Here is a 14009-nt window from a genome sequence, read left to right as displayed (position 1 = left end):
TCTTTAAATGTGTCGCTTTATGGTTTGCTTTAAAAGTTTTCATTCTGTTATATATTTTGAAATGCTCTTTTGAATGGAATAAATAAATTTTTCTTATTCTTATTTTTTTCTTCTGAACTCAATTCAAAGTATTGTTTCTAAAACTTTTTGTGTACGGAAAATTTGGTTAGAGAAAATGCAAAATTAATTTTATATAACATATTAAAAATAGTTCTTCTTAATAATGCAACACAAATAAATTTATTTTTAAATATCATTCATTATAGAATTTTTGTTTTTCTCCTTATTTTTATTTTTTTTCCTGAAAATTAATTTTTTATTACTATTATTTTTTTATTTCCAATCAGGAAATGCTGATAAATTTGATTTAACCATTGTTCAATACAAGCAGATCTGAAGGTTTTTCTTTTTTCTTTTTTCTTTTTTTTTTTAATTGTAAAACGCAACGAAATGTGATATTTGAAATATCCCTCAATATAGAACTAATTGAAAAACATTTTTTTTTCCATTCTTCAATCATGTAGAGCTTAGATATTTAATTTATTATAAAGCTATTCTTAAGAGTTAACGTAGTCAACAGTGTCAGCATTATTATTAATTTCTAATAATTATTGTCTGTTATTTTTCAGGTAGCAGGGAGACAGCATTTATTTACGCCATTACAAGTGCGGGAGCGACGCATGCGGTGACGCAAGCGTGCAGTGCGGGGAATTTGACGGACTGTTCGTGCGATACGTCACGGCAAGGCCAAAGTATGCCAGAGGGCTGGAAGTGGGGCGGCTGTTCGGACAATGTGCGTTACGGCATGATGTTTGCCCGACAATTTGTTGACGCCCCGGAAAGGGCGGAAAGAAAAAGGGATGTGAGGGCTCTTATGAATTTGCACAACAACAACGCAGGAAGACTTGTGAGTATTAGAAATAATTATATCTCACTAATTTGTAATCCGGAGTTTAATAGACATGTGTTTATGTTGCCTTATATACCCTTTCTGCATAAAAAATAACTAAACAGTGTCGCGTTAAATTAAGTATTTCATATTTCGTTTATTTGAAAGTGTATGAATTCTGCCAAATTGGGGGCTGATAGATACGTTGCAATTCAAGATTCAGATTTCTTAAAAACGCTGTTTTTCGAAGCTTTGTTGCCGAGGAAAATAAAAAAGAAATCATAGTTTAAGTGCCTTACACTTGAAGCAATGCGATGATTTTAAACTATATTTATAATCTTGCCATAAAGAATTACCTGGGTTTTAGAACAGACAATTCACTTAAATATTTTAAAAATTATTAAACTTTTTTGAAAGTCGCCAATTTGGCGACATTTTCCCACCTAGATGAAAATTATCAAAATCACTGACCTATTCTCAGTTTTCTCAGTTTGGCAGTTGAATTTCAAATAGCCTATGGATGTCTACAGATATTTATAAAATTTTTATTAAACCATTTAAATTTCAATGGTATTTACTTCTTAGACACACTGTTGAAAGAAAAGCTCATAATAAATACTTAAGAAGTTCATATGTCATTTGATTGAGTTTTAGACATTGGTTCCATGCCGCATGCGTGACCATCAGAAATCATAACTTGTCATGTAGCTTAAGGTTTTTTGTGAAATATGAATAAAACTATTTATAAAATTTGAATAAAACTATACACATTTGGAACAAAGTTATTTTATGTATAGATAAATCCTTGGAATTTTCATATTCTGACTAAATATTAATTAATTTGTATTAATTAATTTGTGTATTAATTAATTTGTCTTAAACTTTTATAAGTTTTTGTTGATAACAGCTTCTATTTATATGATACAGTTTATTGGAAATTCTGGCTTTCAAAATTATTCTAATTACCACACATTTAGAAAAATGATATAAAACTAAAAAGTAAATTCGATGGTTTTTTTATGCCATAGTTTAAGGTATCATGATAAAGCTGCCAAATTTTACCACATCACATATTATACAGCCATATCGTGTAGTGTTTGCATTGAACCAAAAAACACGGTAAATTTTGTCATATTCCTCTAGTTTTGACCATAAATGTTTCTTAGTGTACTATTGGTTAATTTTATGCCCATAACACTAGTAGTTTTTAGAAGAGAAGAGTATTGCATTTAAGGACCTCACTTAAATTATTATCTAAAAATATTATTACTAATTTAATTAATTTCTAAATCTCAATTCTATAATCTAGATTTATAAGAAGCCTTGTAGCGTATCTACCACTACAAAATTACAACTACAATTCACTAGTATATAAGACATGTTAACTCGACTCTATGTCGGGGTACCTTTTCATAGATGAAGGTTGACATGGTCTGTAACTACTCTCCCCACATTGGTGACCTTCGGACGTGATGTAAACACGCCTACCTTGGCAGTAACGCCCACTTCAATATGAACACGCCTACCTAGACAGTAACGCCTACTTCGATGGATGATCCACATTGAACTGTTGACTTGCTACTTGTGACAGCGTCATTATCCACCTCCTCGCACTGTTGTTACTCAGTCTCGATCACGCACAACGTCGGCTTGCAAACTTGTGATTACTCGACTGCTAACGGCAACAGAGGAGCGACTACGACCGTGAAGTTAATACACCTCTCACATTCAGCACTAAAAAAATACGGTGATCTTCTCACAAAACAGCAATGAATCAACTAGTGGTATTCGTTCATCGAATTCTATCACAGATATAATTCTAGTGGGGGAGTACTGTAGCGTATCTACCACTACAAAATTACAACTACAATTCACTAGTATATAAGACATGTTAACTCGACTCTATGTCGGGGTACCTTTTCATAGATGAAGGTTGACATGGTCTGTAACTACTCTCCCCACAGCCTTATATTGTGAGACTGTTTGATATGTGACAAATGCTATCTTCATCTTCTTCAAAATTTCATCTATATAATGTTATAGAAAGCAAGGCTTTTGAATTTTCAATCCTACAATTAAATTTTTTAAAAATATAACATTTTAAAAAATATTTTTAAACAATTCTAATATAATATAAGTAGGGCCCCTTGAAGTTTTAAAAATGCGAGGCTCTGGACAAATGCCCCACCCTTACGACGATTATCATTATATTCTAAAGTGAGAAAATGCAATTTAAGGAAGGCATTAAAAACAAATGATCGTAAATTCATCTATAAATAATTATATCTAAGTGAGCAGTTTTAGAACTGGATGCATAAATTGGTTCGTAATGTCCTAGAATTTCTTTGTAAACTTCTAGTAACATTAAAATTCGGAGTAAACTGAACATTGGAATTTCTAAAGTGACAGGTGGGCAAAGAACTAGTTGTGAGGTTACTTTCGAATTCTTGTTGCTATTGTTCGAATGAAGGGAGGAGGGAAAATTCTAGAATTCTTTTGCGTCAGTTATTATAATGTAACAAGTCAGTTCCTTGCATTATTCTATCTTCCGTCATTTAGAATTTTGCCATTTCCAGCCACTAGAAAGAATTTGGTATTTATGATGATGGTTTTTTTTTTTCTTCCTCCACCTATTCTATTCTAAAACATGAAACATGTTAACCTTTGTGACAAGTTGAGAAAAAAAAAATACTCGGCGAATCATCGCGAGTTACTTCTCCAATTTATGATCGTCTGAAAAATTCATTTTGTTCCTCACTACGCATTATATCATTCAATCAAACGATTTCTTTCTGCACGTTTTATTTATTTATTTTTTGTTCCATATTTACTTTTAAATGTTCGAAGTTGATGTGGACAAAAGAAAAAAAAGTTTTAAAAGAGTTTAAGGTTGAACCATAATATTGGCACCTTAAACCATTATACGGTCAAGATTAACTGCACCGTTAAGACATTGGATTGAATTGTGTTGTTCCAGTAAATTTTGTACGATGTATGGTCCTAATATCTTACAGTGTTCTTCTGTGTCGTCATTAAAATTACTAATAATGGCACAGCTAAGAAAAAAACACGCTTTAGGGTTAAAACTTCCCAGCAAAGAGATAAATGCAAATTGCGAGTTATTATTAAGTTATGTCTTATAATTAATTAATATTAAGTTATTATTAATTAATGATGATTAAGATAATTATTTTATAGAATGTATAGTCATACATAATTAACCCATTACAATTAAAGTTAAGCTAAGCAGCGTCATCGGAAAACTAAAGATTTATTAATTAAGTTTCTAAAGCTTCTAATAATTCGAATTACCGCTTTACCTTTACAAATTAAAATTCTCAAAACAGTAATAATCTTTAATAACAGACTTTTTTTCCTTCCTTTAAATTAACTTATTAAGTTATAGCAGTGTTTTCGAATATCTTCGTCAGAAATTTACGATCATATTTTTTTTTAATTAACCCTGGACGCTTGTAAGCATACTTTTAGAAGAACTAATTCAACCAATAGTGTCCGGCGTTCCTTTTTAGAACGATTCTAAAAATGCGTCAAAGGTCACTGTAACTTTTTTTTAACGTTAATTATTGTTAAGTATTAAATTCTTTTAAACGAAGCAGTTATTTCTTTTAATTGGTCTGGTAAAAAAATGTTACTTTTAGATCAGTTTAATGCATTTTGCATTGTCAAAAAGAAAAGATCTAGTTTGTTCAATTTATTATTTAATTCTTAATTTAGTTGTAAGCCACAAATATTTTCACAAATGTAATTGTAATAATAATTTTTTAATAGGATTTCTTATAATTTTTGATTTTTATGCTGAAGTAATTACGCTCTTGTAATTTTTAACGGTATTTAGAAACTAATGTATAATATTAGATTCCATTAAGCTTTTTTTTTTTTTTTTGCAAGTAATTTTTGTCATTCATTTTTTTTAATGACAATTGTAGCTAGAAAATTGTTTGCGTGGAAATACTGTTCAGACATTCAGGAAACAACTGGATAAAATGTGATGAACATGTTAATAATATTTTTTGTTGAACTCAAAATTAATAATTTTATCCCCTTTTCAAACTCTCACAATTTTACACGATTAAATTACAAGAATTGATGTCTCGAATTAAAGGAATTTTGCTCCCTTTAAATTAACACGTTTCCCAAGACGCTGACATCTTCCAGTGATATTTTCCCTATTTTTCGTCAGATTTAGTTCATATCACCTTAAAACTTCTTTGAAAACGCAAAATTGTTTGTCTTATGCGTAGTCTAGCCAATTTCCAAATCTTGTGCTTTTAAACTCTGTATTTCAGTTATTTCGTCTCAAATTAACTATTTTTGTATCAAAATAAAATGGCGCCAAGCGTTACGGAACAGGTTCCTCTCTTAAAAGTATTGCCCTCATAAATACATAGAATCATTCCCAAGTATAAGTTACGATTGTTTTTGCAAGTGGGATAAAATGTGGGGGTTAAAGATAGCTTAATATGGCAGTAAGAACGTCAGGTGATGAAAAAGTTCGCCAAACGAAAAAAGTAGGGGGGTGGGGGAGAGAGAGAGAATGAAAAGGCGGCACGTTGTGCAAGACCAAGAAAGATCGCTTCACCCTAATGAAGGCTAATGATTAGCCTACTACCGGGTTAGAAAAAAAAGACAAATGAAAAGCAAGACCCGCCTTTCTTTCGCGCAATTTCGGAAAAGGAATTTTAGGGTTGCCACAACGCGGATGCTTATTTTTCTAAACTTTCTTTATGTGGTTGCCTGTTTATTTAGAAGTAGAAATTATTATTATTTATTTAATTTTTTTTTCACCAAGAAAGATAAAAATCGTTTCACAAAATTGAGGGTCTTTATTACATTTTCAATACTTAATTTTTAAGCCAGAAAGAAGAGAGTTGTAAGTTATAACAAAATCTTCTCACAGAAATCTTTTCTGCTGTTTTAAAACTTTTTTCCATTCTTTCAAATGAAATAGAACGCTACTTATTTAAGTTGTTTGATTCTTTAAATATTTATTTAATACGGGATTTTTAATTGGATGCTTCAAAGCGACGTCATCACTGGTATCGATCCTGATTGGCTGTTGAAACGTGGCATTTGCTTACGTTAGAAAGCTGGGGTTCTATTTCGAGTGACCCTAGCTCGTAAAATACGAATTCGATTTGTGATCTCGTAATCCATTACTGTAGAGTGCGATGATCTCGAAAAGGTCAGGTGGATGTGTATCAGTGGTCTTCTTCTACTAATTCTTCTCGACTTGAGAGTATACCTAAACTAAAAAAAACAAACTCAAAAACATAAACACAGTGATCAACAGGATACTTTTCGTTTGGCGAAACGCAAGAAAATTCAGCTATTTTATTTATATATTTATTTTTAAACACAAAATAAAACGGCCATTTTTAAAAATATTAATAAAATAAAAAAATTTAAAAAAAGATAGTTGAATTTTTCTTGCACCCGGCTAACTGAAAAAAAAGAAGAAAAAACACCCTAATGACTTGTGACCTGCTACTTTTCTTTACTCTTTATTTTACTTAAATCGTAATTAAAGAAAACATTCACAATTATCTTTCAAAAAGACAATTCTATTGGTCAATTCTTTCAATTCTATTAGTCCGATTTAAGATTGGTTCAACTTTGTAAAACTATGTTGTTTTTGTTTTATCGTGTCATCTACGAAATCTATTTGTGATTTTATATGAGGGCGTCGATGCGACAAAACGGCATGAGGGTATCTGAAATTTCAAAATAACTTAAAATATCTAATAGAAGCATAATGAGAATATATAGAGCATATATTACTAAAGGTAACACAAAAGAGTCAATACCAGGAGAATATAGACATAAGAAAATGAAAAAACGTGATGAAGGAAAATTGAAAAGGATTATGAAGAAAAATAGGTCTAGCAGACGACAGTAACTACACAAATTATTAAGGAGTTCAATTTTAACTCAGAAACGAAAATATCTCACAGAACAATTCGATGAGAACTTAGATATCTTGGGCTTGAAAGTCGACGAAGCAGCAAATATTAAATGAATTGACTGGGCCAGTGAGTTAACTTTCTGTGAATAACTGTGTTAACTTTCTATGTATGTTTTTTACGATGTATTGGCTTATTGACCTCCAAGTTATGGTGGGTTGCCTTATTCAGGAAGATAAGTTCGCAGCAGTTTGTTAGATTACTAGTCTATAGATTAGCCCTTAAGTAATAGTTTTTTAGAGCAAGTCATTTTCAATATGAGATTTTCAAAAAGAAAAAAAGTTTTGGATATTATTTGCATATCTTAGGAAATACCCAACCAACATCGTTCAAATATTAAAATTTAACTTCAAAAATTAAATTTTTTCTCTATATTAGCGTTTCGGGTTTTCCGTAAGTTCCCTTCGGGTTTTCCGTAAGTTCCTTTCGTGTTTTTCGTAAGTTTCCTTCGGGCTTTCCGTAAGTTCCCTTTGGGTTTTCCGTAAGTTCCCTTCGAGTTTTCCGTAAGTCCTCTTCAGGTTTTCCGTAAATCCCCTAAAGTGCTCAAAACTGCGACGTACGTCGCAGAAAAACTTATGTCCTGGTCAAAATGAACAATTTTATATGCTGTTCATTATTTTTGTTTCCTCATAAGTGCTTTTACACAATTTGGTATTTTGTCAATTGAAACTCCTTTTTTATGCAATTTTAGTTTACAAAATAAAATTATTCAATATTAAAAATAATAAAAAAACAGTTATAATTTAGGTTGTGAATTTTTTTTTCTTTATTTTTGATGCAATCCGCAGGACATTATGTCGAATTTTACTCCAAAGCCTATATCTGCAGCTTAAATGAGCAGTCAGTTTGACCGTACGTCTTAATTACAAGTTGATTCACTTTTTTTTGCTACAGGTTTACTTATGTCAAATTAAAGAATTGTTGAAATAAAAAAAAATTCCTTTTCACCCGAAAAAATAGATCAATCACTGATTATATGAATTTTTTATCAGGTTCAATTGTTAAACCAAAATCATCAGGAGAATTCAACAACGAACAATTCTTCATTCGTTCTGTATTTTCTACAAACGGTCTATGTGTCATAATACGCAGGGCCCAAAATATACAGGTCAGTCAAGACACGGATGTTATTCACAACAAAATTAATTTTATGTCTGTGTCTGTTGAAAAACAACATTTATGACACACAAAAAAAAGCGCAAATGAAAAAATAATAATAATAAATACGTGAGCGCAAATTAAATGTATCTTGTGATTGACAAAAATTGAAATACATGTTTTTTTTCCTCTTTTTCTTTCTGCGCACTTACGGTCAAAATGACCGGTAACAATGATTCTAGGTATACAGGTTAATATTATGAAAATTAATTGCTTGATATGAAGAAAAAAATTTAAATTAATTAAAATTCGTTAGCCAGTAGAAAAAAAGTAAAGAATTATAAACTTGATTATTATTGAAATCAGTTTTTTTTTAAACGAAATATTTCTCCGGAATAATTTTGGATAATTTTCTTTCTGTTTTTGCAAAAATTATTTTGCCTGAATTTAAAAAAAAAAAAAAAGTACTTACTATGTATAATTAAAGTTTTCACTTCAAGCAAATCCATGTCAAGTGAACGAACTAAATTTTGCTTCATTTTTCACACTTTCCGTTTTTAAAATTATGAAACTTACCATTAAAATTATGAAACTTACCATAAATAAACTGAAATATAGTTGGAATCTATTTAGTACTTACTGCTCTGCTTTTCTAATTAAAAAAAGAACGAAAAACTAGAAAACCTGATTGAAATTTCTGCTTTGAGAATTTTAAATTTGAAAGATAAAGCCGGTTTAATTTTTCAATTAAAATAAAATTGTTCCTATTAAACATTTCTGCTCTGCAAATTTTAAAATGCAAAGCCGCTTTACCTTTACAATTTAAAACATATCATTTCTGTTTTGAGAATTTTATATTTTAAAGGTGAAGCCGATTTATGTTTCTCTAGAATAAAATAAAATAAAATAAAAAATTAAATTAAATTAAATTAATCATTTTTGTGAGAGATTCCTCGTCTAAAAAAAATTAAAACTAAAAAGGTATAAAGAGATAAATTTTCGATTCTTCTTTTAGAAACTTTGTAATATGTTTTCTGTTTTTCCTGGTGAGTAGCCATGGAAAATTCCATAATTTTTAAAAATTTAAAGATTTTAGATTTCTGTCTATTAATTCCATTCCGTATAAATTAGTAATTATGCTTAAATTCCATATTTATATCACATATTTAATAAAAAAGAATATCAAACAACTTTATTTTCTTGGCGCGATGGCTTCTTCATCATTGTTTATTCAAGTTGGACAAAGTACAGTTTAGCTAAATAATTTAATACCATGCTCAAGATCAAAAGCTTGCCGAATTTTCGTAAATGTTTTTATGAGAGTTTTAAGGAAATCTTTAAAAAAATATGAAGTGTTCCTGCCCATATTCCAGGTATAGGCTATAAAAGCTCACTTCTTTGAAAGAACTGTTTTAGTAGAAATCACCAAGAATGACATCTTCAGTTGTAAAAATTGTGCGAGTGAGCCTGCATCTGGAGACCACCCCAGACCATTATATCCCTACCACCTCTGTTAGATTTTTTGGATTTTGAAAGGATTCCTTGTTCTATAAAAGTGCCGCTTTTAACGACTTAGCAGCTGTTTCGTTCTACACAAATTTACATTGCTTTAGATTTTTTTTTTTCTTTCTAAGCTCTGAATTATCCCATTCAGGAAGTTTTGAAATATATCATTTTTCAAAATCACTCCGTTTCAGATCGTAGCGGCTTTGATTTTTTTTTCTAAAATTTTTGACGTTTGTCAGAAACCTTTTTTTCGCTGAATTGGTTTTGGAAAACTCAATGTTCTTCGCTTTTATGACTATTCACTTCTGTTGAAAAAATAAAAAAGCTCTACAATAATACAAAGTGATAACAGGATGTTAATATCACGATATATCGCCTGGAAATGTTGATATTTCACGATTGATATCGTTTCCTAATTTAAATAATTCGCGTTGTCCTCTCAGGAAATAATATTTTTGTAACCTGAATGTGACTCATGATAATATCGTATACATTCAGGAAATTTTGAAACTATATCATTTTTCAAAATCACTCCGATTCAGATCATAGCGGTTCTGATGACTAACGATAATATCGCATTCAATAATTATCGACAATATCGTTGCTGGTCGATAATATTCCATAATGTAGCGTGATTTTCGCTTGTATAATTTTAATTGTCAATACCTTAACCCTTTTTCAACTTAAGGTGCATAAACGCACCATTTTAATAAGCATTTTCTTATTAACACGCTGATATTTTTAACTAATTTCATTTTTCTGCTATCGCCAAGGATTCTGGTGACATCTGTAAAATATTAGCAATTCAATAGGAGTGTAAGAACTCACTGTTGAAAAATTTTTAAACTACACTATTTTTTTTCATTTATTTACTTATTTTGACTCATGATTAATAAATTTGACTTTCTGAAAATGTATAATTATTCCTTTTGAGATTAATCATATGTTTTTATTACGGATTAAAGTTGCACAAGTTCTGTAAATATGAAGTAAAAAAAAAGCAAACAAATGTCATTAAAAAAACTAGCGTTCAACTAATTGATTTGTCCATTGATTTGTCCAATAATATATTAACCAGCTAAATGAAATGGTGCATATGCTCACCATTTTATTTAGTAAATGAAATATTTTGCATGCATATTTTATTTTTGTTTCTCAACAAATGTAATTTAAGTATATTTCGAAGAAAATAATGCCACATTTTACTGTTTGTTCTAAAATGGTTAAAACTACATTAAGTATAAAAACATTATTAAATTAAAAATAATATTTTTTTTTTTATAATTAATGTAAAAAAAAAAAAAAGAACATTATGTTATGCTAGTTTAGTCTTAACTCTTGAAAATGTTACATTTTTGTATAACTCTGATTAATTATATGAAGTATATAACTAAAATATTTCGTAGACTAAATGGTAAATATCACAGTAGTATAAGTCACACTAAGTACTAGATGGTATTTTCGAAAAATAAAGGGTCGACTGCGACTCTGTTTCTCGGAATTGTATTTTCTTTTTCTTTTTTGTTAACAAATGGGGGAGCAGACTTTTTTTTCATTTGATGTTGTTGTTATTGTCTTGCCACTTGTCAATACTGACAAGCCCATTTTAAGCCAGAGGGGTGCGTTTCTTCTTGTTATCCAGTGGCGCCATCTATGGCCAAGAATTCGACTTCTGAAATTAAAATTATTAAAAATTAAAGTTATTGAAAATTGAAATTATTGAAAATTAAAATCATTGAAATTTAAAATTATTGAAATTTAAAACTATTAAAAATATAAATAATTGAAAATATAAATTACTGAAAAATAAAATTATAAAAAGATTTTTTTTTGCCCACCATACTGTTTAAGTTTGCACAATATTAATGTTGTAGAAAATTTTTCAAAATATTATGTTCAAAATTCATAATTATGTTATTATGTTCAAAATGTCTAAAATTGTACAAAACTGTGTAAAAATAAGAGTTTGAAATTATCCCTCTTATTCCACCTCCACTGATCAAAATATTTCTTTTGCAGGCCATAGCACGACAAATGGAGTTGAAGTGTCGGTGTCACGGAGTTTCCGGCTCATGTGAACTGAAGACGTGTTGGAACAAGTTACCCTCCTTTGAACAAGTGGGCCATTTTTTAAAAAGCAAATACGATAACAGCATACAGGTGTCTTTGAAAGCGAAGAGGAGACTTCGACGCAGAGGAAAAGTGAAGCGGAAAGTACCAGTGCAAAAAGAGGACTTGGTTCACATCCACCGCTCGCCAAACTATTGTATTGAAGATTTCAAAAGAGGAATACTTGGTACGAGTGGACGGCGATGTAACCGTACAGCTAAAGGACCACAATCTTGCAATCTCTTATGCTGTGGGCGAGGCTATAATACGCAGGTACTTATTGCACTCACTAAAATAATATAAATATCAATTGGGTATAATATAAAAAAAACACAACTACTTCCACTTAGTAGGAATAACATTTACCATGACGCAATGCTACATTCTATGCCACTATCCACATAAATGCCACTATCCACATAAATCAATTATTAATCAAAAATCGAATATCAATTACTTTTCTTTATAATGCAATAAAATCTGGCGAGCAGCTATTTAAGCGATCAAACACTTTTTGTTTATTTGTGGCTTGAAGTTAGGCTCGCAGAAAATGCCGTTCATGGGTTAAATTTAGTAGGAATAACACAACCTGTGACGTAGGCTATAGTATACCCAATTGAGATTTTGTTTGTCATCTAACGATTTGAAATTCAATTAACGCTGTATTTCAAAGCTCTGGCACCAAGAAAATTTTTTAAAAAATTCCATAGTTTAACTGCCTTTCACTTGAGGCAATACGATGATTTTGAACTAGATACACAATCTTGCCGTGAAGAATTATCTGGGCTTTAGAACAGACAAATAACTTAAATATTTGAAACGTTGTTGAATTTTTTTTTATTGGCGACAATTTTTCAATTGGCGACAATTTTTCAATTTTTTTCAATTTGGCGACATTTTTCCACCCTAGATGAAAATTATCAAAATCAGTGCCTTATTTTCAGTTTCTGCAAATTTTTATGGCCCTAAGTAATGCAGCATTGTAGCAAGTTCTTAAATATTAGTCCACAACTACTTTTCATTTTAACAAAACTGTGGCTTATCTCCATACTGAAGTTATGCACCATTTTCAAAGTAAGCGTAGACAGCGCTGGCTTTAGATAGGCTAAATTTCACTTAACAGTCATGAGTAACAGTTGCAAACTCACAACAGTCATAAAAATAGCATATTATTCACAAAAAAGCATAATTTCATATTACGATGGAACCTTCGAAAATTAGCCTTAAAGAAAAATGCTAGGAAACAGAAATGTGCATATTGTTGCGTTCTTAAGAAACTAGAATATTTATTTTGTTTAATTTTTCTCTCTAATAATTATTTTCTCTAATAATTCTATCTAATTCTAATCTCTCTTTTTTTTTTAAATTTCAGGTACACAGAAGATTAGAACGCTGCCAGTGCAAGTTCCATTGGTGTTGCTATGTCAAATGCAAAACATGCGAAACCATGGAAGAAATCTACACTTGCAAGTGATACCAATTTTAATCGTACTCACTAAAATGATCAAGAGAGAGCACGAGGATAACAATTCGATAGTTGATACTAAACCTCGTTACTTTGGAGGAAAATGTTTTTTAATAAAAATTAAATCAAACAAACCTGGCGACAAGATTTTATGTGGCAAACAAAAACTCAGCATACTCATTCATGTTCAGAAAAAAAACAAGCATAATTAATTTTCGTTCCATTTTTGTCACAGAGAGAAAGTGTGAGAGGTTGATTTTCTTCAAGTGTTTGATCGTGAAATGAAACTAGATTGTAATGGATTTCTTTAGGAGTTCATTTCGATTTGAGCCCTGGTGAATTTGTAGTGTATTGATATAAAATCTGTTTGGCGTTCTGGTGGTGTTATAGCTTGGCGAAGAGTTCGCAAACCAAACATCTTGTTTCCATTTCGTTCCCTGGATAAGTGTTTTTACGAAGAAAGCTGTAATAAATATGCTTTGAGTACAGATGATCCTATGTATATTGAAAATATACTTTTTTTTTTGGTGAACATTGTATGAATGGAAATACTTTTTAGACAACTGGATTGCGTTATAAAACAATGATACTTACAATCAGAAAGTTCATCATAAATTTGTACATATGCTTTTTATTTTTTAAATGCACGCATTTAATTTTGAATGACTTAAGTACATTGCAACAGTTTTTTTTCTCTCTTTACTATTTACCTTTTAGCAACTGTTGGAACCAGTTTGCACAGCAAGATCTATATTTGTTTTCTTACACTTTTTACGGCTAAATTTTTTAGTGTTCACTTAAGGTGTTGCTTCGTGGCATTTTGAAAAAAAAAATCAGAGTAAATGAATTTATGAACTGAATCAATTAAAAAAAAAACAATGTTTCTTTATTTCCAGTTAAAAAATTATGATTCAGTTTAATTTGTCAAAATTTAAAACAATTTTCGGTCTATTAATTCAAC

The 14009-nt window shown here is 30.2% G+C and overlaps 1 protein-coding gene across 1 annotated transcript in view; it reads left to right on the top strand.

Annotated features, from left to right (window-relative positions):
- The window catches only part of LOC107457243 (protein Wnt-16-like), a 127657-nt gene extending 113984 nt beyond the window's left edge, over window positions 1-13673 (top strand). Inside the window, 3 exon segments of the mRNA NM_001323840.2 lie at window positions 630-907; window positions 11494-11856; window positions 12956-13673. Of these exon segments, the coding sequence (NP_001310769.1) occupies window positions 630-907; window positions 11494-11856; window positions 12956-13057 (743 nt within the window). The 3' untranslated portion in view covers window positions 13058-13673.
- Window positions 13674-14009: the final 336 nt, after the last annotated feature.

This window comes from Parasteatoda tepidariorum, chromosome 4 (assembly GCF_043381705.1).
Source record: "Parasteatoda tepidariorum isolate YZ-2023 chromosome 4, CAS_Ptep_4.0, whole genome shotgun sequence".
In the NCBI taxonomy this organism is placed as follows: domain Eukaryota; kingdom Metazoa; phylum Arthropoda; class Arachnida; order Araneae; family Theridiidae; genus Parasteatoda; species Parasteatoda tepidariorum.
Note: the sequence above shows the minus strand (reverse complement) of the source record. Positions and strands in the feature narration are given on the sequence as shown.